General features: G+C 43.7%; 1 protein-coding gene across 5 annotated transcripts in view; it reads right to left on the reverse strand.

The window, feature by feature from the left end:
• The window catches only part of CSMD2 (CUB and Sushi multiple domains 2), a 600,037-nt gene that overhangs the window by 149,301 nt on the left and 424,671 nt on the right, over positions 1–26,065 (reverse strand). For all 5 annotated transcript variants that reach the window (XM_073233614.1, XM_073233613.1, XM_037010709.2 and 2 more), the window contains 3 exons: positions 19,850–20,006; positions 17,863–18,054; positions 12,658–12,784 (listed from right to left, as the gene is read on the reverse strand). In XM_073233614.1, the coding sequence (XP_073089715.1) occupies positions 12,658–12,784; positions 17,863–18,054; positions 19,850–20,006 (476 nt within the window). The remainder of the gene's footprint in view (positions 1–12,657; positions 12,785–17,862; positions 18,055–19,849; positions 20,007–26,065) is intronic.

The following is a 26,065-nucleotide window of genomic DNA, read 5'->3' on the forward strand; positions in this document are numbered from 1 at the left end:
TCTTACTAAGTTTCTTAACTGCTGTGTTTGTGTCTCATTCATCTCTACATCTTTGGTATCCAGCACAAGCCCTACCCACATTAAGCTCTTGATTTGGTTGAACTGATGGATGAATGAATGACTGGCTCACCCATAGTTCAGCCAAACTCCCACTGTGCCACTCGGCAGAAAGCAACTTAAATCCTGTGTGCTAAGGAAGATAGTTCCTATTTTGCTGGAAGTCCTGGCATCTCTTTTTCATGCCCACACCCAGTTCCTTGGATCTTACAACTGTATCTTGGTGCTTTATCACTACCAAAGACATAGGACCTCGCCACACAGACCCTGGGCCAGAGCTAGTTGCATAGTCTAAACCCAGAAGACATAGGTAGGCTGCACCTCAGTCTCAGTCTCTGTAAGCTCCCCGCTCTGTGGGTTTTCTGAGCCTATGCAGATACTAATATGCACACATTCACTCAAGAGCTAGCAGATACTAGGGGCAGATCGCATGCCAGGCACTGGTGATACAGACAGGAATATGGCATATTTCTGTGCCTAAATGTGGTGTGATAAGTCCTATGGTAAAATATGTACAGAAAAGGACCCTACCTTGGGTTGAGAGGGTGAGGCAAGGCCCCCGAAGGAGGAACAACTATTCTGTTTCTTCAGAGAGGAAGAGGATAGGTTCACGTGAAGGGGGTGGTGAGCAGTGTGGGAAAAGGGAATGCCAGGCAAAGACGAGAGGCCACATGGGCACGGACGGGACAGAGAGGCAGGCACCCCCAGGAAAGGACAAGGTCTTCAGGAAGACAAAAGCAGCGAGTGAAGGTGGGAGAGGGCGAGGCCTGAAGCCACGGGCGTGGAAAAGCCCCACAGACGAGCATGCAGTGTGAGAAGCACACAGAGAAGGCAGTTCTGGAGAACACTGGCATTAAGGATCAGCAGGGGAAGGGCAGCCCACGTAGACTAAGAATGAGGAGTCGAGAGGCAGGAGGAAGACCAGAAGAAGGCGTAGCCCTAGAAGGCAGGAGCGGACAGTCTCAGGGCATGGCGGTGATGCACAAGCTGTGGAGAAGGCGAGGCAGGCGTGGCCCCTGGTTCCCGTGGTGCTGGGGCGGGGCTGGGGGCAGGGAGGGGGCAGCTCTGTTCTCCTCAGAGGCTTGGGTTGGCCCCAGTGTCCTAGGTCTGGTGTCTGGTTTGCCTGGGTGCCACCTGGGCACTCACGAGGACCAACAGGTGTGCCAGCTCCGCTGAGCAGTCCCCTGGCCTCTGGGGGCTCTCCTGAACCTCTGCTTGCTCTCCCTCCAGCTGGGTCTTCATTTTATAGCTGGCTGCTGCCTGCTTCAACTGCAGTGTGCCCTGGATTGTGGGGCTGTCTCTGTTCGGGGGCTCTGCATACCTTTCCATCACAGTGTTTCCTCGGATCTCCCTTCCATCACAGTCTCCCACTGGCAGGTCCCCAGAGGAGGGCGCTCCCACACCTCCTCCCACCAGCCCACCACTGAGGCTCCCCCAGGGCTTTGCTGGTAAGTCCGGTAAGTTTCACAGCACTCAGCTTCAAGGACAGGAAGAGATATTCTACCAGAGTCTACAGCTAGAAAAGCTAGGATAGCATCAGATTCTCACTGCAGAAGCCTTCCCCTCTCAATGCTGTCCACAGGCAAAACTTGCTTTTGGGGTTTCCATTGTATGTTAGGAAGAAATGCAAAGAACAGAAAAAAAACCTCCATGGCATCTTGACATGTTGATTTCACTTGCTTTCTGACTGGGCCCCAGAATATGAAAGGCCTTTGGGTACGCGCAAGCAACTGTCACCACTGCAGGAACACAACGGACTCTGTACTCATACAGGGCATTACGGGGGATCTTTACATTGGGGGGGGGTGGGGGAATGGCATGCAAACGAACAGCTGCTGCAGGGAGAAGGGGGTCAGAAATCACTCCTGTCCCCAAATGAGAATGCAGCTTAAATTATCCTCACTGACACTAGAAATGACAATAAGAAAATAGCACTTGTTTTATAAAATGCCCCCCTCTGAGCCACGGAGCTGCAAACCAACAATTAAACCATGATCATAACAGCAGACAATAATAATTAAAGTGTCGTGCTATCCAAAGAGCACAAACTGAGCAGACAGACCAAAGCCCAAAGCAAGCATTGATGTCTAGAGCAAAATTAGAGGCTCTTCTTTCCTGGGACCAGCTGGTATTCAATAGAAAGAAAAATATTCTTTTGTTATTTCCATAAGTGAAAGAAGAAACCTGGGTTCAGGTCACTGAGGAAGCTGTGATGACTGGTGTTCTGGGAGGTTGGGGCACTAATGCGGGACCTGGGCTATTCCCTTGCATTGCACTCTTTCTTGCTGAGTGACCTTGGACCAGTTGCTTTTTTGTCATCACCGCTCTGTAAATAAAGGCTCCTTGACTGCCAATCATTAGCCAGAACCTGCCCTGGAGGTGTCAGGGACTCTGGGAGGGGCAGATGTATCTTTATTCTTCTCCAAAGAAATGTTTTCCATAAAATGAAAGGCTCATGTCTCCTGAAGAGGCTATACAACGAAGTGTTAGGAACAGTGGCTGTGAAATCAAAGACCTGGGTTCAAATACCAGTTCTGTGACAGCTAACTGGGTGAGCTTGCAGAGGGTCAGTCTACTCCTCTATGAAAAGGCAGTAACATCATCTATCCAGCAGTGTTGCTAAGAGGATTGTCATAAATGAAATCACACTTAAAGCACTGAGGACTGAGCCTGACACATAGATTTAAATCAGTAAATGGTAACATCACCTAAAACAAACTCCATTTTTGTTCTACAATTTTTCTTATTTGACTAAGAGAGATGTGTTAAGTCTCCCACCATACTCAATTTCTCCTTGTATTTCTGACAGATTTTGCTCTCTGTTTTCTTGTTCAGCTTATACGGTGCTTAAAGATGCACGACAGTGTTATTGTGGACTCTGCATTTTATCACATGAAATAATTTCTTCTTTCCCTGGTGGCTGTTGGCATTCTTCATTCTAACCTCTGTGTCTGTCTATAAGATCTCCCTCTTAAAAGGATACATGTGGTTGCATTTAGAGCCCACCCAGATAATTCAGGATAATCTCATCTCAAAGATCCTTTTTCCAAGTAAGGTAGCATGTACAGGCTCCAGTCACTAGGACCCGATCTATATCTTTGGGGGCCATCATTGCAATGTCATTGCAAGTTCATCAAGAAGTCTGAGTAGCAATTTTCTGGAGCTTTTGTGCATATTATATTCTAGCTGAATCAACGATTTTTGGGTCTCATAACACCACTGGCTTAGGCCTTTGCTTGTACAGAGAAGAAATTTTAGGAGGGTTGGACTAGCTGTGGTGGTAGTTTTTCATAAAGGACTGTTTTATTTGAAGAAGGCTGATTTTATGCTTACCTGTGAGTGTGTTTTGCCAAAAGCTTTTAGGGATTTTTTATCATCCTTGGAACTGTTTCATTTTTCATCAAGTTGCATCAAATTCATTTGCCTGGAACTTTATGAGTCCTTTGAATTCACCAAAGACCGAGGATGTTTTAGCTCTGGTCCATCCTTCTGTCTCTCTCCTCAGAGGAGTTTGCTAACATTTTGCATTTACTATACCTTGTTTCTTTGCTTATTTTTCTTCTTCATTTATTCTGTCTGGATTGGTACTCTGTCTTCTACATTTGGCAACTTTCTTTCATTACTTCCATACCTTCATGCTTTTTGCAGTCTCAGAGAGATTCTCTAGCCTTTCTCCTATTTTAAAGCTAGTATTTCTTACAAAGCAAATGTTGTTACTGTGCATTTTAATTGCTATTGTGTATTTGGTTTCTTTTCCATCTTTACTGACCTGTCACTGTCTTTCTATCTCAGGAGCTCCCCTTCCCCATTCCATCATCCATTGTCTACTTATCATCCCTATTTCTCATGTTTAAATGAGAATATTATCTATATATCCATTTAAATTTTCTTCTGTCTACTGTGATAAAAACTTTTCAGAAAATATGTTTCTATTTCTTTAGGGAAAAAGGTTATCTTTTTTAGGGATCGTATGTTTTAAGTGACATACACAAGTTTATTTTACTTATTTTTTGATGATCTGTTTACTTATTTTTCGATTATTAGATTACTTATTTTTTGAAAGGGAAAGATCTATTCTAGTGTGTCTCTACCAACAAGTGTAACCAACCAACAGGGTCTGCATTTCTTCGGCCGAACTGTTTATTCTCCTCCTAAGAGATGTTGGAATTCATTTCTGGCCTTGTAAACTGGCAGTCAAGTTGAGGTATTCCAGCCAATTCGAGTGTTCAGCGTAGCTCAGCTGGATTATTATTCTTGGATAATTTGAAGTAATTTATGTTTCTTTTTCTAGAAGTGATCCACGAAACGCTAAATTGCTAGAGAGCACCACCACTCTTAGAGCTATTTACACCTACCAGGTTGTCCACATCTCCTTCAAAAAGAAGTTTTGAGCTCCTTTTGACTGTTCCCTGATTTGCTGAACCCTTAAATCTGACAAAGGAATGCCCCACTGTTTATTGCTCGTATGTTCAGTTCTTTGAGGTCAGCTCTTACAGAGCAGATGCATGGACGTTCTCTGTTTAAGGTTTAACTCACTGTCACTGCTCAAAAATAAACCTGGAAGCTGCCTACCCTGTGGCCACAACCTCTGGCAAGAGCCTTGAACAGAAGCTTTGCTTCTGGTGCCTTCTGCCTCCTCTGGGCCAGCTGCCCACTCGCTAGTAAAAGGCAAGCAGCACTGACCACAGTGGGGGAACTGCTGCCCTATGTCTGAAATGAAACTGCAGCAGGGGAATCGGCTCCAGACACAGCCAGATGTTTTGTCCAGTCCAGCATCCTCCTAGGAAAACAAGCATCACTGGGCAGGGGTTCTGGTTAATCAAAACTGTGGGCCCTTCTCTTGGTAATCTTACTGCGTTCTGACCAGCAGCCAAGAATGGAGTTTCTAGGTTGGCCTCTGCATTAATCAGTGAGAAACTCTATGGTTAAAAATTAAACTAGGATTATTAGCCAAATATGAGCTTCATGACTAAATGGGCATTAGGAACAGAAATCAAAGCTTCCAGGAATAGTAAGTTCCATTCTCCTTAGGCCCCAGACCTCTTTAGGGAAAAGAAAGCACGTCTGTGAAGGGCTGCCTCTTCTCCCTCCTCCTTTCCCTTCTGTGCAGCCAGCCACGCATAGCTCTGACCCCAGACAAATTTGTACTCAAGAAACAAAACTTGGTTCTTCTGAATATAACCAGACTCCTCAGTTATACTAGGCTCCTCACTGGTTTACCAGACAGTTTGTCCTCCACATCACCACCACTGATCTTCCCGAAGTGGAGATATCATCATGTCACACCAGACAACGGGCACCCCTTTCTCTCTTTCAGCTCTTTAAGATGGAGGTCCTTACCTCCACCCTGCATGGTGAACTACTACTGTTCTTTAAAGTAGAACTAGAATAACACTTCTCTGCAACACCCTGCCCCCAACTACCACCTGGAATTATGAATTGTCCTTGCAAATGCTTTTCTATTGTGTTGTGTATATTCTTCTACTATAGCATTTACCACACTGTGTTAGAATCTGTAGCAGACACTGCAGGTTGGCCTATCAGCACTCCCTTTCTAAAACTCTCGTCTGTGTCTACAATTACAACTGCAAAAGCAAAACAAAATTGATTTTCCCTGAACCAGGCATGACAAATTCCAACTAATGAAATGCAGGGAATTGTCTGTAAGGATGGTGTTTCCTCCTGAATAAATGCAAACCATCACTAGGGGAAAGCTCTGTGCCCTCTCCTCTTCCCTCTTCTTTTAGGCTGGAACACAGATGCAATGTCTGGAGCTGTAGCAGCTTAATAGGTAACCATGAGGATGAACGCCTGAGAATGGCAGAGCAAGGAGAAAGGTAATAGCATCCTGAGCCATTGCACCAGGTCTAGATGGGGCCTTCAGAGGCTTGTTTCAGGAGAAAAGTGAACCTCCCTCTGCTGAAGCCAGCTTTAGTCTGTTTTTCTACTTCTATTCCTGATAAAGTATCTATCTAAACTTTAGATAGAAGGGAAAATACTATCTTATTTATATTTATACATTCATTGCAGAATGCTTGGCGCTGAGTAAATGCTCCAAGTTTTTTAACAGAAGTGTCTTCAAAATATTCGAATGGCTCATCATTATACTGAGAATAACATCATCCTGGCACCCAGGGTCCCGCAGAGACTGCTCTTTACCCACACAACCCTATCTCCCTCTGCCCAGCCTTCAGTCTCCAGCCCACTGAGTGCTCTTTCAAGGACAGACCCTATATTTCCCCACATTCATGCCTTCATCTCCTTCCCTGCTCTTGATTGGACTGTTCACCTCTGCACCTCCAGGCAGAACGTCTCTCTCTCTTCTCCACTACTGAATTTGGCTGGCACTTACTTCTAGTAGCTACCTTGTCTTGGAGGTACCTGTTTGGGTCTATTTCCCCATTAGAACATAAGCTGCTGGAGGACAAAGGCTGGCCTTTGTCAGGCCTGTATGCTCCCCCCTGCAAAGCATCACACAGTGCCTGGCACAAAGTGTTCAGTTAACATTGTGTTAAATGGAACTAAACTAGGGTTGGCATAACAGACTAGGAAGAGAAAAGACTGGGGCTAGACAAAAACAGGCTTGAAACTCACATCACTGGTAACTGTGAGACATTCATCCTGTCTGGGCCTCGATGATCTCATCTATAAAACAGGGGCAATAATAACAGGTCCAGAACTTGGCATGCTGGAGGTGTTTGATAATGTTCAGTAGAGGGGCAGGACCAAAAGGAAAAGGCTTTGTCCCCTTTCATTCTCCAATTTTTGTCTGAGCTGGTCTTCTGATTATAGAAAGGAAATTTCTGACCCAACATTGGAAATGGAGAAGAGGTCCACCCCTATGAGATGGAACTTCCACGTTCTATGTACTGACAACACAGGAAAGAGTGACATGGAGGGTAGAGCCCACTATCTGCTCTCCTGCTATTAGCTGCCAGTCCTAGAAGCAGTTAACTGGCCAGCCTGTCTCATCATTGGCATTTAGGGAGAAACACTTGCCAAATGCTCCAGGTGCCCCCTGTGTTCAGGCACGATCTGACTGCCAGCCCATCTTGTCAAGCACAGCTAAGGGCCCCATTCTCCTATTTGGACCTTACCCTGGGCTGAGCCTGATCACTGATCCCAGCAGCCACCCCCCATCCCTCTTGGGCACTCCTGGAAAGCGGCTATCCTTGCCACGCTTGCTGCGGTGAGGCTGACAACAGATCCCTCTGGTCACCTCCAGTGCTTGGCTGGGGCTGGGACAGGGTGAGGAGAGGTGTCGGCAAGCCTTCCGTGTCTGTGCTATTTGGAACAGTCTCACAGACTGGCCTATGAGCCACTCCATATCCTCCCCCACCTGGCACACCCCAGGGAAAGCCTGTTCCCACACACAGATGGCATCCACCACCTGTGACTCTAAAGAGTGACCTACAATCCGCTATGTTTAGGGGAAGCTCCATCTGGGTAAAAGGAACAAACACCTACCTACCTCCTGGAGGGGGTTCTCATTACTTGGGAATTATGTGCTAGGCACTCTTTTAAGTGTTTAGATGTGTTAATTCACTTAATCATTATAGCAGCCTTAGGTGATGAGTACTGTTTAAAATTCTACCATTTTACCCTCCTACACTGGGAATGTAAATTAGTTCAACCATTGTGGAAAGCAGTATGGAGATTCCTCAAAAAACTAAAAATAGAAATACCATTTGACCTAGGAATTCTACTCCTAGGAATTTACCCTAAGAAAACAGGATCACAGATTCAAAAAGACAGATGCACCCCTATGTTGATCGCAGCACTATTTACAATAGCCAAGAAATGGAAGCAACCTAAGTGTCCATCAGTAGATGAATGGATAAAGAAGATGTGGTACATATACACAATGGAATATTATTCAGCCGTAAGAAAAAAACAAATCCTATCATTTGCAACAACATGGATGGAGCTAGAGGGTATTATGTTCAGAGAAATAAGCCAGGTGGAGAAAGACAAGTACCAAATGATTTCACTCCTCTGTGGAGTATAACAACAAAGCAAAAACTGAAGGAACAAAACAGCAGCAGACTCACAGAACCCAAGAATGGACTAACAGTTAACAATGGGAAAGGGACTGGGGAGAGTGGGTGGGAAGGGAGGGATAAAGGGATTAAGGGGTATTATGATAAGTGCACATACTATAGGGGGAGCGTGGGGAAGAAAGTATAGCACAGAGAAGACAAGTAGTGACTCTATAGCATCTTACTATGCTGATGGACAGGGACTGTAATGCGGTATGTAGTGGGCACTTGATAATAGTGGGGAATGTAGTAACTACAATGTTGCTCATGTGAAACCTGAGCCCATGACTGTATATCAATGATACTTTAATAATAATAACAAATTCTACCATTCTACAGATAAGAGACTGAAGTACAGAGTCCTTGTTTAAAAGAACTTCCCAAGTTACAGAGCTAGTAAGAGAGGCAGGTAGACTGATACCAGAGCCCAGCTCTTAGCTACAACTTGATACTGAACAACAGAACTCCTGGGATATAAAGAGAATTAGTTCTTCAAAGGAATCCAGCTGAACAATCACAGACCAAATGGACCAACTGCAAAATGCAGTTTATGGGGTGGGGGCAACTAGAGATGTTGTGAAACAAAACATAAATAGTATTCTCAGGGAGATACAAGATGACAATACATCCATATAAACAAAAGAAGCCTTGTTAAGAGGGATCTGAAAGCAAAAAAATGCAGTTTCCTTGAAATAAACATGAAAACACCAACATTTCCAAAATAAAGGGGGATAAGTAACAAGATCAAAACTGTTGGAGACAGAATTAATGAAAAAACAGTGTCACTGGCAGAATAAAAATAAGAGAGAGAACTTTCAAATCACCAGAGGAAAAACAGAGCTAGTTAAATCAGATCCGCTAACAACAGGAAGTTAAAAACAAAGTGATAAAGAAGCGTGATACATTTTGTTTGAAAGAAAGCGTAATACATTTGATGCAAAAGAAATATGTGAAACCCTACTCTTCTTACTTTCTCCAAATATACATAAAACATAAATAAGACAAAAATACTAAAAATAAAAAAGGCACAATGTGGTAACAATAAAAATAATAAAAAAGATCACATGAAACATGTAGCCACTTATAACTTTTTAAAGAATTCTTAAATATCCAGGTTAATAAGAAATCTAAACTGAAATTATAGACTATTTAGAAAGCAAGCTGGTTGAACAGGCTGCATGAAAAAAAATTAACTCCCCAGAAGAAAAATATATGAAGAACTTGAAGGAACTAAGACAATTAAGTACCGTTTTGTCTATCAAACTGGACAGGGTTGGCAACATCTAGTGAAGCGTGTGGGGAAGCAGTGGATGAATGAATTGGTGGACTATCTAGATGAGAACTCAAGGTCATGTATCAAAATCTGCCTCCTAAGAATATCTCCTAAGGAAATAATCGGACAACTGTTCAAAGATTCATGAATGAGGATGTTTACTGGAGTGAAAACCTGAAAACATTCACTTCATTAATAGGAGGGTAGTTAAATAAATGATGGTTGTGCACACAATAGAATTCTCAGTAGCCATCAGACAGGATGAGGCCGATCTATATATATTGACATAATAAGATGATGATATATGATGAAATGGTAAATCAAAATGTAAGTTACTGAGCCATGCAGAGATTACCTTGTTTGAGAAACTATATTTATTGCTTCTGCTTCTGTATATATTGACATAACAAAATAGCAAAAAGAATAAGTAGAACAAACAGAAACCAATGGTTATCTTATGTGGAGTGTGTAGAGGAGAACAGAGCCAAATTATGGGGACTGTTGATCTTTACTTTGTACATTTCTTTATTGGTTGCATATTGAATTTTTAAAAAAGAGCATCTATTTTTTCATATAGAAACATTCAATGAAGATATTCTCATTTAAAAAATAATAACTAAACCTTTCTCTGAACAAGGACTCCAACCCAAAAGGGGCTTTTCATGCTTGTCTTAATTCATTGTAAATATGGATCACCTTAACTTTGCAGCTGGTTACCCAAATGAGGGTGTCGGGGGTGGGCAGTGAGGCATCACCTCACTGTGTGGGCATGCATATCTCCCCTTTGCAGGAATGCCTGGGTCTCATTCTTCTATGCAGTGTCAGCACCTCACACAGACGTTGCCATGTCTTAAACAGACAGGCAGTTGTTACACGAAGGAATGAAGGAATGAATGAGTGATGTTCCAAGGTAGGAAGGCGGGAAAACCGTCTCCTGATTTGCATACATGGGCACTAAAGTAAAAGAGTCATTATGCTCTTGATTTCACTCATTGTTCATGTAATACTGAGGGACTATCATGGATCTGCTAGTCGTATAACTCCTGTTATACTTGAGTCCTGCTTCATTCATTCACTTATTCATTCATTCATTCATCCATCACTTGATACTTGTTGAGCCCCTGCCAGGTGCTGGAGGCAGCAGCATGCTGACAGTCAGGAGCCCAGCAGAGATGTGTCAGGCAGAGACCACAGCTCAAGCAGGGGAGGTGAGGCAGGAGCATAAATAGAAGAGGAAAGTGGTCAGTGTCAGAAAGGAAATACAGGCCACAGGCAATGGGAGTTCAGAAGAGGGAGAAATGACTCCTAGAAGGCCCCCAGGAGAGGGGATTGGGGACGGCCTCCTGGGTGGACTGACACATGCATTTAAGTTTGAGGGATGGGAATTTTAGGCACAAGCGTTTGGAGGGAGCATGGCATTCCAGGGAGGACAGAGTGGAAACAAGGCACAGCAGGCAGTGAGCATATGTTCAGGGGCCACCAGTAATTTAGCTTTGCTGAAATGCCATTGAAAAGAAGTGTGAAAAATAAGGTAGGGGCGGTATGTTGAGGTCATGATGGCCTTGAAAACCAGGGTAAGATACTTAGCTTCTGTGAGCATGGTGCCATGGAAGGTTTCTGATCAGCGGGTGAGTGGATTAGGTGTGCTTCCTTTCAGGTTATTCCAGCAGAAGTGTGCAGGATGAATTTACATATTTAACTTGTCTTCCTAACAGTGCAAAAACCCTCAGAGCTCTGCTGACCTCATTTTGCAGAGGGCTTAGCTCAAAAACTTGCACCTAGCAAACACTTCATCTATTTCTCTAATTTCAGTTGAACCAAGTCTAAGGATGTATGGATATCGATGGATATATGAATGAGTATCTGTACCTTTGCAGCAACACACCATTCAGCCAGTTCCCCTTCACAGAAAATTCTCCAGGGCCGGGATCTCTTCCTAGCAACACTTCTGCTATTTGCCTTGGCTCCCACCGGCCCAAATCCTCACCACCCCACTTCTGGGTCATGGCTACAGACTCCTGCCTGGTTTTCTCTCCATGAGCTCTCTCCATTGTAAATAACCCTGCTGGGACAGTCCTGCTCAAGAACCTTCCATGGCTCCTCTTGTTCAGTGGCATTTTAAGATCCTCCATGAGAGCCACACTCTAACCCTCTCTACCCACCATCCCTTGTCCGCAGGCATCCCCCATACCAGTCAGGCTGTTCCCTCTCCCGCCTCCTTGTTTGGTCGTCCTTCTATATCTTCTTTCATCCTGCCACCCAACCTGCTCTTTTCCTCACAGCTCATCTGAACCACAGCCCGAGGCCCAGCTTCTCCAGCAGCATGACATAGTAGAAGATTCAGAAAGACCTGGGCTCACATCCCAGCTTTCTGATTCACTGTGCGAACTTTAGGCACACTAGGTGCTCCCTTAGAATCTCAGTTTTCTCATCTATAAAATGGATGAGTAATAATGTCTATTTATTATTCGGGCTTACTATTCGTATTGATAGGACTATTCTGAAGAGTTAATGAGACGATATAGGTGCCAGGCCCTGTGCTCGATAAATGATGCTCCTTTCTTTCCTGACTCCTTGGAACGCCAGTAAGTAGCTTCTGTTAGTCAGGTGCTTGTATGGAAAGGAAGTTCTGTTTTGAGGGAGTAGGTATGAAGTACCTGAATTGGTTTTTGTAATTATTCCCTCCACAACCCTAAAGCACAAGCATTTTTGTCCTTGTTTCATAGATGAGGAAACTCAGACCACAGAAGGGAAGCAATGGGGTCACACAGCTCTAAGCTGATGCTCACTACTGTGAAGGTTGTAACCACAGAGCCATTATTAAATATTTACTATGTTTCAAGTTCTATGCCGAGCACACTCCATGCAAGGTCTCACTGAAGTGCTTCATCCTGAAAGGCCAGTATTATAACCCAAATGCTATAGAAGGAGATAGACTCAGAGAGCATAGGGACTTACCCACAGTCCTGCAAACAGCAAATGGGCCAGGATTCAAACTGGGGTCTGCATTACTTAAAGCCTATACTCTCAGTTAGTCTATTGTGACTGGGCCATGCAGGCCACAGAGTTGTCTGAACTTGCACTGAGGCCCCGTCAGGCTGAGACTGGCCTTCCCAGGTTTTTCATGGGTTCCACCTCAAGTATGGGGTCACAGCAAACACCACTGAAAACCAGGGCTTCTAGGTGTGGTGGGCAGGGCCTGCCACTAGCTGAGTGGCCTGATGATGACATGGGTGATGACCCCCCTGCACAGCTGGCGGCCGTTAAACTGTCGATCTTGACACTTACCCAATGGTGCAGCCGGCATCAGCCTCGATGGTCCAGATGCAGTTGAGGTTGTGTTCATAGGGGGCTGGATACCCGGGCGACAGCACCTGCCCCGACACCTCTCCTTCCACTGTCCCTCCACACTCAGCTGGAAGAAATCCCAAAAGAGTGAGCTTCATGGGTGGCCTGTACTGCCAGCACCTCGGGGGCTCCCCTTGTCTGTGTGCTTGAGCCCCTCGTGCTCCTTCCAGGCGACTGAGCGCAGCAAAGAGAAAGTAAACTGGATGAGACTTGTATCTTGAATCTGCAAAGAATTCCTACAACTCAACAATGAAAATAAACAACCCAATTAAAAAACAGGTAAGGCATCTGAATAGACATTTCTCCAAAGAAGGTGTACAAAGGGCCAATGAGCACATGAAAAGTTGTTCACCCTCATTAGTCATTTGGGAAATGCAAACGAGAGCCACAAAGAGATACTACCTTACAAAAAGTCGGGCACAGGAAGTGTAGGTGAGGATGTGGAGAAACTGGAACCCTCGTACGATGCTGGTAGGGATGTAAAATGGTGCCCCGGCTCTGGAACACAGTTTTTAGTTCCTTGAAATGTTAAGCATAGTTACCATATGACCCTGGCAATTCCACTAGTAGGTATATACCCAAGAGAAATGAGAACATAACATTCACACAAAAATCTGTACACAAACGATCACAGAAGCATTATTCGTAATAGTCAGAAAATGGAAACAACCCAAACGTCCCTCAACTGACAAGTGGACAACCAATGTGGCATATCTACATGATGGACTATTAGCTGATCACAAAAAGAAGAAGGAAGTATTGATATGAGACACAGGAACGAACTTTGAAAACATTATGCTAAGTTAAAGAAGCCAGACACAAAAGTCACTACTGTATGTTTCAATTTATATAAAATGTCTAGGACAGAAAGATCTGCACAGACAGGAAGTACATCAGTGGTTGCTAGGGCCTGGGGGAAGGGGCAGTGGGGAGTGACGGCTAATGGGTGCGCGGTTCCTTCTGTGAGGGACAGTGTGTTTGACAATTAGATGGTGGAGACGGTTGCACACCCTGGGAATACACTAAAAAGCACTGAATTGTGCACTTTAAATGGGTGAACTAGAAGGTATGGGAGTTATACCTCAGCAAGGCTATTTCTAAAGGTCCCCAGGTGTAGGGCTGATGGCTTACTCTGTGACCCAAATCCCTGAAGCCCCCAGGAAGTGTGCAGACATTTGAGCTTGTTCATTAACAGCACCATGGCCTGTGCTGGGTGCCAGGAGCACAGAGGCAAGTAAGACACTGGGCCTTCCTCCAGAGAGTTTATGTTCTAGAGGAGAAGACCGCTACAGTGTGAGCTGTGTGCCCTGATAGAGGCATGTTCATGACAAGCAGCAGCACAGATGGGGAGTGGCCTGCTGCCCCGGCAGTGGGCAGGGGAGGTGGGGGTGGGGGCCCTGGCTTCAGGTGGAACTTGAAGGAGGTGCAGGAGTTGACCAGGCTGGTTGGGTGGCAGGAGTAGGAGTGGAGGGTGGATAGCAGGAAGAGGGTACTGTAGACAGAGAAGAGTATAAGCCAGCTTCCCAGAGGTGTGAAACAGCACGGTGGGCTGGTGATAGGGCAGAGATAGGGAGTGGGGGGACAGGGCTGGAAAGCTGCGTGGTGGACAGCGAGGGGCTGTGAATATGAGGTTGCCACACATTTGCTCTGTTATGGGGAAGAACTGTACTGTTTGCTTACACATATGACTAAACCGGTCACTTTACACACTGGTGAGCTTCACACATTAGGAAGGGCACTCTGGTAGCAGTTTGAAGGACACAGAGGGGTGGAACTGGAGGCAGGGGCCCAGTGAAGAGGTCCACGTTCCCCATCAGAGCGGTCACCTAGGTCAGAGGCTGGTGACCCTTCTGGCTGTCTCCTTCCTCCCAGACTTCTGACCTGCCTCTGAGACCCAGTCCTTGAACCTCTGTGACACTTTCCACATCTGACCCCATGCTGCTCCCATCGCTGGAGCCTTGGCTGAGGCCCTCCCCGTCTCTGGGCACCCTCAGCAGGGCCCCCAGAAGGATCTTTCTCAAAGGAAAACTGACTAAGTCTTTGATTGCTTTAAACTCTCCTTCCTGGAATGAAGTTCAAAGCTCTCAGGGGAGTTCCCTGAATACCCCCAACCCCACCCCAGCACCCCTTGCTCCAGCTGAGCCCAGCGGGCTCTTTAAGTCCAGGAACACCAGGACTCTACAGGCCTCCTCTCGGACTGACAACCCAACACACATCCCCCCATGAAACCTTCTGTGACGCCCTCCCCTCCCTGGGTGCAGTTGGCACTGCCCGCCTTTGCGTCTCCACAGTAACGTGGATGGATTTCTGTCATAGCACGTGTCACATGTTAATGCAGCACAGACCTTGTCTTACTGCTCATACTTGCACACCAAGTGCCAAGGGTAGTGTTTGACACATTATAGATTCTTTAATACATGTTTATTGAATGAATAGGTAGATGGATGGCCAAATGAATGAAGGAAACTTGCTGTTTCCAGGCAAATGACTGTAAAGGTCTGAACTGAGGGACCATGTGTGAAAATGAAGAGGAGAGATTTACTGTAGGGTTTTTCAGGAAAGGAAATGAGCGATTAAGCAAGATCCTAGAAAAAGACGAAGATGGAGTCAAGGTCACAAATGGAAGACTGACTGACCCTCACCTGTTGCTACAACGGACCCCTGAAGCATCTTATGGCCCCATGGCTTCACACAGGACCACTAAGGGCAGGGCTCCGGGAGGCGCCCTCTGCTGACAAGCTGCTCGCAAGACCAGGTCCTTTGCCCCAGCCCCCCTCTGAGTCCTCCCTGTCACTGCTGTTGGGGTGGGAAGTGCCAGGCTGCTTGGATGATGCAGGGCTGGGTGGGTGTGGACAGGAGAGTGAGGCTGTCCCCAGGTTGCAGGGAGGAAGCCTGTCTGGCCCCACAAATGGCAGAGGTAGCTGGAAGGGTGGCAGGACATTACCACGTCTTGGCTGGAGCCTCCTTCCACGTTCCAGATGGAGAAGCCCCTCTTGCTTTTCCAGAACGTGCGTGTTTGGAAGCAGCAGCCCTGGGAACACTTCCTCGTGGACACAACTGCTCCTTTCCTCGTGGGGCACTTTATCTGGGGACTGGCAGGGAGGGCCATGTGGCAGGGAGGGCCATGTGGCAGGGAGGGCCATGTGGCCAAAAAGCAGCAGCTTCGCCAACAAGACCTAAGACTACTCTTCCTGAGCTTCCTTCTTGCCGTCCGAGAGCCTGGGCTGCTTCCTTTGGGCTGTAGCGCCCACTCATCAATGAGGAAAACATTTGGATGGTTTCGGCTACGGTAGTCATTTCTGGTAGAGTGTGACTAGGCTACCACAAGTCATTTCTGGTAAAGCGTGACATATGTAAAGATAAATAGAATAGTGCGTAATCCTGAATACCCAGCCTTGTTCCCCTGAGTGGGGCCTGAGGGAGTCCTGGTGAGGAAGGCCTCTGAAATTCAAAGTATAAACAGCCTTAGCAGCACCGCTGGGCAGATCCTCTAATTTCAGTCTGACTGGCATGTTTGATACTCATTGTAAGGTTCTTACAGTGAATCCTTTCCCCAAAGCAAATGACTGTCTTGGTATGTGAATCAGCATCTCGCCTCCACATTCTGCTTGCTCTGGCTTGCCCGTGGCTTTATAGTGTTGTCTGTCTAAGCATGTGTCTCCCTCACTGGCCTGTGATCTGCTCTTCTGTGTATTCCTAGTGCCCAGCACAGGGGCTGACACATGAACGAAAGAAGGGGATAAAAACAGGAATGAAGGGAGGAAGGAATGGGGCATGTTATCAGACTGGGTCAATCTTAGGTGCAAAGGGGGAGGAAGATACTAGAGGCTGCTTGGAGGCCACTCTCCTGGTCTACTTGCAGGCTTCAAATCCTTGCCTTTAGACCCTCTGTTGTATAATGGTGTTGAAGATCCTTTTAAAATGAAATTGTCTAGGGGAAAAAATATTGGCCACTAACACTTGCCGCCATACTGGTTCACAACTTGAGCCCCCACACACGCTCAGGCTGGCAGTCCACTCCCCCTACCCACCACAAGTGAATTCTTGCCCATCCTTCAGGTCTGTACAAAATGTTCTTGTACCCCCCCAACACTGCACATAACCCTTTCAATAGAGTTTATCTTGTATTACAACAATCTGTTTATGTGCCCATTCTCCATGCCAGGGTATGGGCTCCCCAGAGGCAGGGAAAAATGTTTTCTTCTTTCTTTTTTTATTTCTCTGCCTTCCCACCTACCAAAACATATACCTGTGCCAATTTTGGCATGTGGCACTGGGTGGGCACTTCAATGTTTTCCCAGTGGATGTTTTGTTTTTATAAGATCAGCCAGTGCTAAACACACATGTTGAAGTTGTGGACATGGGGACAGAGATGGAGAAAGGGCAAGGTCTGGCGTTGGGGAAGCCAGACGAATCAGTGTTGCGGGATCCTGATCAGCGTGCAGGTAACATGTGCAGTGAGGTGGGCGGAGAGAGATGAGAAGGCCAGACAGACAGAATGGCAGGTTTTACCTATCTTGCACTTCTGCTTTGGGCCAGACTTGTCTTGTCCTGTGACACATGGATAAAGCTTCCAGAGAGCCTCTGCTCGCCTTCTGGAAGCACCACAGGCCCAAGAAGATGCTAGTTCATCATTCCGTTCTTCCTTCACAATGAGATGATGCTAGCTCTTACCTTACTCTTTCTTTTAATAGTCCCCCAGGAAAGGGAGCATGAGGCCCATTTGCTTAGAGGGAAACTGAGGCCCAGAGTAAGTTGGAGGCTTGCATAAGTCTTGGTGTTGCAGGAGCCCTAGGAACTGAGGCGAAGCTCCCCCTCAGCCTGTCTAATAGACTCTCCAGCTCTTCTCTGTCACCAGCATTGTGACACCGAGGGCATGACTTGGCTCTGGTCCTACTTGCTAAATACATGACAATGACAAGCGGCGTGCCTGAGTGCACTGCTGTAAGGGTGAAATGAGGTGTGGAAGCAAGGGAACAGAGAGGGGTGGGGCAGGGCGAGTGAGGATGCTCACAGACAGGAGGTTTCAGTCTGCACGGATGCCCCACAGACCTGGGGTACAGGGTCCAACGGGAGGCCCTTAATGAGACCAGAGCTGGGAGTCTGGGGCTACGGGAGTCATCTCAAGAGCAAGAAGCCTCCTACCGACACAAGTAGGGAGAGGCCGGTCCCAGGTCCTACGCTCTCCACTCAGACACAGAAGCTCCTCACTGCCCCGCAGGCTGTATCCAGGGTCACAGCTGAAGGACACAGAGCTCCCTGCAAAATGGCCCCCATCATGAACCTTGTAGCCAAACTGGGGGGTTCCTGGGTCCTCACATTTGATGAGTTCAAAACCTGGTGAAGAGAGAAGAGATCAGGTGAGCAAGACCTATGGTGGCAGAAGCCATACACCCTTCTCCTCCCACAGTTTGGAGCCCCTGACCTCAAAGAAGCCATCTGGCGTGTGCCTCCAGATTCCAGTGGACTCACTGCTGGGGGCGCTCTCACACTGCTGTGCTCCACTGAGGGTGTATTATGGGGCATTCGTTCCCCTGTTGCTATATGTAAATACTTTCAGTTATTTCTCCCAGGACAGCTTTTAATAGTTTTCAGGCAGAGGGTCTGTAGTGTCTATTTCTTTTGCTGGACCCCATAGCATTTCACTAGCAGGAGCTGCTCTTTCCATTTAGCTCACCAAGATATTCTGATAGGATAGCATAATATGGAAAAGTCACTTTAAATGTATGTGTCAAAGCTCAAGTATGCCCTGCTTAATACATTCTAGTGAAAAGGGCTGGAGAGGGAAAGCTTATGCACAGTGTTTATACAGAGCTGCTACTATACAGTGCTTCACACATGCTCCCTCTTGCTTGCTATGCACAGGAGTCTTACAGGGAAGTGTCGTTACCTGCATTTTGCAACTGAGAGCATTGACTTGGGGAGGTTAAAAAAATTATTCCAGAGTCACACAGTCTCAGATGATAGAAATGGAATTTGAATGTGACTCTGTCTAATCCTCTTCTGTAGACCCCTGTGCCAGACTGCCAGACATGGCTGGGAGCCCAGGCAAGAGGAATCTTGAGTAGACCTCTTGGATTTGTTTTTTTTCCTGAGAGCTTTACTGAGACGTAATTCACATAGTAAACATTTACCCATCTAAAGTGCACGATTCAGTGTCTTCTAGTATATTCACAGGTGTGCGACTATCATCATGACCAACTTCAGAATATTTTCATCAATCACAAGGAAGCCCTACACATATTTCCCCCCAACTCTCTTAGACCTAGGAAGCCGTGGATTTTCTTTCTGTCTCTATGGATTTGTCTATTCTGGACAGTTCATATAAGTGGATCATACTTTACATGGCCTTTGGGACTGGTTTCTTACTTGGCATAATGTTTTCAAGGTTCATCCCTTGTATAGAGTGTACCAGAATGCCGTCCTTGTTTATGGCCAAATGATATTTCATTATATAGGTGGATATATCGCATTTTGTTTATCCCTTTCAGTTGATGGAGACTCACTGGATTTTAAAATAACCTATAAAAGCACATTTCTTTTTATCTACTGGCCAAGTAGAAGCTCAAATAAATGAGTGAAATGGCTGTGAAGCCAAAGTATGGAGATGTAATCCCAAGTTCTCCAGGGCTTCGTACAAATCTGGGTGCTTTTTGTTTTCAAAATCCCAGGAGTAAAGAAAAAAGTTAAAAGCGTGAAGAAAGGGAAAGAATCAAGTCTCAACTTTCTAAGGAGTAACAAAGAGCGTAATTATATATTACTGTTTACATATTTCACATCAGGCTGTAGCTGAACATTATTTTATAAATGTCATAGGGTTATATAGGCTATCTTTGATTGCTTTAATTAAGGGGCTCAGTGTTTCTTACTTTTAAAGTATTAGTGAGTACAAAGGCATGCTGTGACTCTCAGCTCAGTTAACCACAAGTTAAACTGTGGAGCTGTCTGCCAAATGGCAGCTTATCCAAATCACAGGCCTGCCGTCTTAGAGGAAGCGACCAGCTAAGCGTGAGCCGGCCAGAGAAAACCAAACCTACTAAATGATGGCCAATATCCCAGAGCCCAACTTTCCTGTTTGTGGAACCCGAGAAAGCCTGACTTCGTTGTCCACTCAGATGCAAGAAGCACTTACTGGAAAACTGTAGCTCAAAGCCCTTGCTGGTGTTTTCTGCATCAGTGATGAAATCAAGCCACAGACTGCTGGACGTGCTGTTCAAAGTCACCCCCACCATCTCAGAGCGGCTGAACACCCCCAGCAATCGGGCCGAGTTGTTGTTACCATCATAGACCTGGACACAGGAGACACCAACCCAATGGCATCAGCATGGCCCTATTTCGAACCACAGCTTCTCATCCCGTAGCCCACATCCCCAGAGTCCAGCATCACTAACAGGAGTTCGAGGGGCAGCGCACATCAGCAGATGCAAGGAAGGCGGCATCGGTCCCTCTTGGCTCCCCTTGTAGCCCAACGTGATGAATCCCATCTCTAGAAACTTGTTGCCATTCTAACCTTTCCAGTGGAGATCTGCTCCTGTTCCTCCAACCCACATATGGCACTAGATTACTCTTCAGCAGCGTGGGGAGGCCAGGTTGGGGCCGCCTGACTGCCTAAGCCATCTGTTTTTGCAGACAGACATGATGAAAGCACCTGACATCTCAGTATCACTCAACACTAAGTCCTGTACTTCCCAGGAGATGACACAACCGTCCTCCTGCCTGGCCCCAGCCGACTGTGGCAGTAGCTTCAGTCTTTACTTTGCTGGACATGCTGCTGGGATCCAGGCAGGATGGACTTAAAATGGCTGGCCTGTCATGTGCCTTTCCTTTCCAAGATCAGCCTCTGCCCCTTCCCTCCTAAAGTGAAGGCTCTGGGAGGGCTTGCTGGTCTTGGCAGGGGTGGAATTGTGCAGGCATCTGGACTCCCTGGCTCCCATCTGTCCCCCTGAACTTCTGAGCATAAGCGAAGACAACAATCATCAGAATAATGAACTGGCTCCGCAGGTTCTGAGGTTGCTGCTCCTTTCCAGATAATTGTGCAAATCACAACAGAAGTGGTGATTGAGTGGAGGACCCCCTGGTGCTTTGGTAAATATCAAAGACGGGATCTATGGGTGGGTGATGAATGTTTGTGCCTGGCACAGGATGTGGGGCCAGCTGCCAGCAAATTGGAACAATATTTCCATTCTACTATGTATGAAGCAAAGCCTTCTAAAAGAAGCCATCCTTCAAGCTAACAGTGCTATATATTACAGAGATTTGTTGAGGCCCCGGGGAGCCTCAGGACTGTTTCCAGATCCTTTGTGCAATTGCTTTATATCACTGATAGACTGAGAGAACTCTGGAGTTGTGACAGATGTAGAGATGATACCAGTTCAAAGAGTTTAGCCCACTGCTACATCCAACTTGTAAAAATATTTTTACCATGAAAACATATGTTGGAATTAACTGATCAAGGCATTAATCATCAATACTTGCTAACGTCACAGTAAGAGGGCCAACCAGGTATCATGTGCTTCTTGATGAAAGATATACCATGACCTACGGATCAAGCCACTGGATCCAATTTCTAATTTACAGAAAACACAGAGGACAGAGGAACATATTAAATGATACTCTAGGAATATGGTTACAAAAACCAGGATGTGAAAAATTCTTCTGGACAAATGACCTGACTTCCTCAACAAATAAATTATACAAGAGGAAGAAAAAAGAAATGCAGGCAGAAATCTATAGATTAAAAAAACACATGAGGCAGCTAATCCAATGTGTGGACCTTATTTGGAAACTGATTCAAAGAAGCTATAAATTGTAAAAAATATTATGACACGAGATAATTGGAAACTTGAATACTCACTGGATATAGGATGGTATTAAGAAATTGTTGTTAATTAATTAAAGTATAATAGGAACAGGAATTTTTTCCTTAATTTCAAAGTATTGTTCAGCCTAATTCATTAACAACAATGTTCTTATGTGACATTATGATAAAATATTCATTGCAGAAAACTTATAAAACAGAAAAGTACAAAAGAAATAAAAACTTTCAGCACTCATAACATTTTGGTAATTATCTTTCTGGCTTTGTTCTATGCATACTTTCCTTATACATATTTATCTCTTTATTTTGTAAAAAACATAACAAGATCAAACTATAGATACTATATGGTAACCTGGTTGTTCACTTAAATACAATGTGCATATGCTTCAAATCATTAAATATTTCTCCCCAACAGTATTTAAATAGCTGCAATTTCCATCATAAAATTAACTCAATATGTAATTATTTACACATAATTGTCCAGAATGTGGACAGTAATTGTCCCTGACACATAAGAGGCATTCAATAAATGTAATAAATGTATGATAAATCAATCAATGTTTTCTTCTAGTATTTTTGTCCTTAAATAAACCTGAAAGTCTATTAGCATATGAAATAAGATTCTACCTTTTCTCTTTGGCTGATTATACATTTAATTAAACCCTGTCTGTAAATATTCCATCTACCATCAATTTTAAATCCACCTTTATCAAGTATATAGTTAGGTAAATTTGGTTTTGTCAGTCAACTTTCTGTTCTATCGCTTTCATCTATTTGCCTGTTCTTCTGCCTGACCCACACTGTTTTAGTTACTACAGCTTTATTATATATTTAAACATTTAGTAGGGCAAGCCCTCCTTTACTTATCCTCTTTCATTTAAAATATTTATTCTCCCATGTTTATTCTTGTAGATAAACTCAAGAAGAATTTTCTCAAATTAAAAAAAAGAACTACTTTTTCCCTTCAAAACCCAAAACAAATTGTGAAATTCTGACTGATTAATATTAAATGTATGGATTGATAAGAAGAAAACATGCATCTATATGATGTTATATCTTACTATCCATATACATGGCATCTGGTTTCATCTAATCAAGTTGTCTTTTATGTCTCAGCAAAATTCTATACTTATTCCTGGGTATTTTTATATATATTTTTATTACTACTGAGCTTCTGTATACATTTATTTCCTAACAGAATATTGATTGTCTATGAGAAAATTGCCTTGACGGTAATCATTAAATACGGGTGATGGATTTCTTCCTGAGAACTCCTAGAAAATCTCTGCACAACCATTACTCTAAACTTCCTTTTTTGCTCTATTAGATGATTTTATTTTTTTGGCTTTGTTGAGGTATAACTGACAAATAAAAATTGCACATCATTAAGGTGTATAGCTGAATGTTTTGATATACATATATCATTACATCTAATATGGCAGTTCAGCAAGGTGGCTGGCTTAAGAATAAATATACTAAACGGAAAGCTCTGTACAGTTGTAAGCAATGTGAACATTCCTATGAGCATTGCTGCACGTCTGCTTGCACACGTGCTTGAGTTTCTCCATGGCGTACGTCTAGAATGGAGAAGCTGGCTGCAGGAAAGGCATATTTTTGACCTTTTTAGATACTGCCTGATTGCTCTCCAAAGAGTAGCATCAATTTCATCTGTCCCTAACAACGAATGATGGTTTTCATTGCTTAATGTTTTCACCAACACTTGGTATTTTCAAGCATTCTATTTTTTTCCAATTTGATGAGTGCAGAATGGTATCTTGTTTTAATTTGTCTGTCCCTGGTATCATTGAGATTGAGCATCTTATTGTATAGTTACCAATTCCACTTTCCTCTCCTTTGAATTGTTTGTTTATATTCTTTGTTCATCCACGAACATGAAAACTCCCTGTACTTATTTTAGTTTTATGTCCTTCAAAATCAAGTTTTATAATTTTCTCAGTAAAGATTATGCATATTTTTTCATCTTATTACTAGATATATTATATATTTTTTTCTATTATGAGAGATCTTTTTCTCTTGATGTTTTAATTGATTATAGGAACCCAAGAAGTTTTGCTGAATTGTCTTATTGGTTCTGATAGTTGATCAGCTGGTTCTTTAGTAGCTTCTACATAAAAGAAACAGTTTTATATATTCCTTTCTAATTTTTATAGTTTCTTTGCTCTTTTTTTTGATATAATTATAATGGCTTACATCTGTACTACAATGTTGAATAACTGTTGGTGACAACAGAATTACTGGTCTTGTTCCTGACTTTACTGGGAATCTTGAGGAAGTTTTGTCATTAACAATAATGTTTGAAAAAGAAGAAAGAATAATGTTTGCTGTAAGTATTGGTAGAAGCTGTTTTACCAGGTTAAGAAAGTTCTATTCATAGTTTTATAAGATATTTTTGAAAATCATCAATGAGTTGAATTTTATCACATGAAGTTTGGGGCATTTTGGCAGGATCATATATATTTCTCTTCTAATCTGTTTATAGAATATTAGGTTGAACCACATGAATTGCCAGTATTCGGCTGGTTTTAACCTACAAAAATGGCAATTTTGTATGGTTTACCCAGTAAATAGCACTGTGAGCTCTTTTTTATTGACACATCCTCACATTCCTGGAATCAATGCCACTTGGTCATTTGTGTTTTAATACACAGTTCGTCTAAATATGATATTGTATTTGAGATTTTTAGATCTATGATCATCAGTGAGATTGGCTTAATAGTTTGTATACTATCCTTGTTCAGTCTGATAGAAATATTTCTACTTGTATCATTTAAATAAAATGAATTGAGAGATGAATGCTCATTTTTCTTTTTTCCGAGGTTTGATTACTGCAATGATTAGTTGTTCTTTTAAGTTTTGTTAGCTTACCTGTAAACAGTCTGGGCCTGGGGACTTTGAGAGATGATATGGAGGAATTATAATTTTTTTAAAAGGCTATTGGCTTATTCAGATTTTTATTTCCTTTTGACGTTAGTACGTTTCATCGATAAAATTTCCACTTGATCTAAGCTTTCAGATTTATTGGCTTATAGTTGTTCCTAAATATTTTCTCACTATTTTTATAATGTCTACCTTATCTGTGACTATGTTCCCTTCTTTGAGCCTAAAATAATATATTTGTGGCTTTTTTATTCCTTGATCTGTTGGCAAGGTTTGTCTATTTAATTACTTATTTTTCAAAAAACTGGTTAGTTTTGGTGATAATTGCTACTGATTTTTAGTTTTCTTTTCTCAGTCATTTTTGCCTTCCTCTTTTAAATGATCTTTCTCCTACTTTCTGTGGATTTATTCTGTTCTGTTATTTAAGCTGCCTAAATCCTTATTCATTTTTAACCCAGGTGATATGTCAAAGACTAACAGAGGTATATTAAAATCTCCCACAATTGCTGTAACCTTACTAATTTTTTTTAACATTTTTGACAGTTTTTATTTAATTTATTCATGCTATGTTATTTGGCACATAAAGTTTTATTGTGGGTTGATTGCACTTTTTATTAATGTAAAAGAATCTTTTTAATTTCATTTTGAGATGTGGGAGAAGTTCTCAAATTTATATTATAACAAACTGATTTCATTTTTCTGTGGTTTACCATCTTCTGTTCATTGCCTCCATTCCATTTTTTAATTGGGTGATCATGTTTTTCATCTCTATTCAATCTTTCCTCATCTCAGATTGCTGTATTTTCATTACTGCCTATTTTTGTGTCATAAATATAGTATTCTCTCAAATCCTGTTAGGAATACAAATTAGGAGCTTTTAAAGTATTCTTTTTTTCTTTGTTGCTCACAGAGGGGTAATTAGCTCTGACTCCTCAGACAGGCCCCTTTCTTCTGATCTACTGAATATTTACACGTACCCAGTTAGTACTCTGGTTGGCACACCATTACAGAGGGAGAATAAAAATGGAGACTGGAAATACCCAGCAGTCTCTAAGAGGCAGTAGAAGAATTAAGCCAGAAAAGGCCACAGCAGGAGTTTCTCCTGTTCCTGGTGCTAAAGTGTGTGTGTGTGTGTGTGTGTGTGTGTGTGTGTGTGTGTGTGTGTGTGTAACTGTGTGTGCACATGTGTGTGTGAGAGATAGATCATGGCAGCCACTTCTCTAATGAGCCTGACCACTCTTGTTAGGCACCAGTTAAGCGTGGCATTGCCCTGCTTAACTGGCTTGCCAACAAAATCCAAAGGAAATCCAGAATGTCACGTGGAGACGGAATCGTGGCTGTGTGTGGTCTCCCAAACCTAGGGTACCTCCAGAGGAGCTAGTGCAATTGCTGTCTGGTTCCTGCCATGGTCCCATGGCATGTCCTTGGCTCCAGGCACTGATGCTCTGAGCTAAGTGGTCTTAGATGCCTTTTTCCTTAAGCCTCCTAGCAGTTAATCCCCAGGCAAATTCACTTCACTTATGTGGATAACAGGTTGACCAGGCCTTTTCTCAGCCTGGACCCTTTTTTGGTATTCCATTTGGCAAAAATTCCTTTAAATTGTATGTGAAAAGCACCCTTGCCTAATTTCCA

The sequence above is a fragment of the Manis javanica genome, chromosome 4 (genome assembly GCF_040802235.1).
Source record: "Manis javanica isolate MJ-LG chromosome 4, MJ_LKY, whole genome shotgun sequence".
Taxonomy (NCBI): domain Eukaryota; kingdom Metazoa; phylum Chordata; class Mammalia; order Pholidota; family Manidae; genus Manis; species Manis javanica.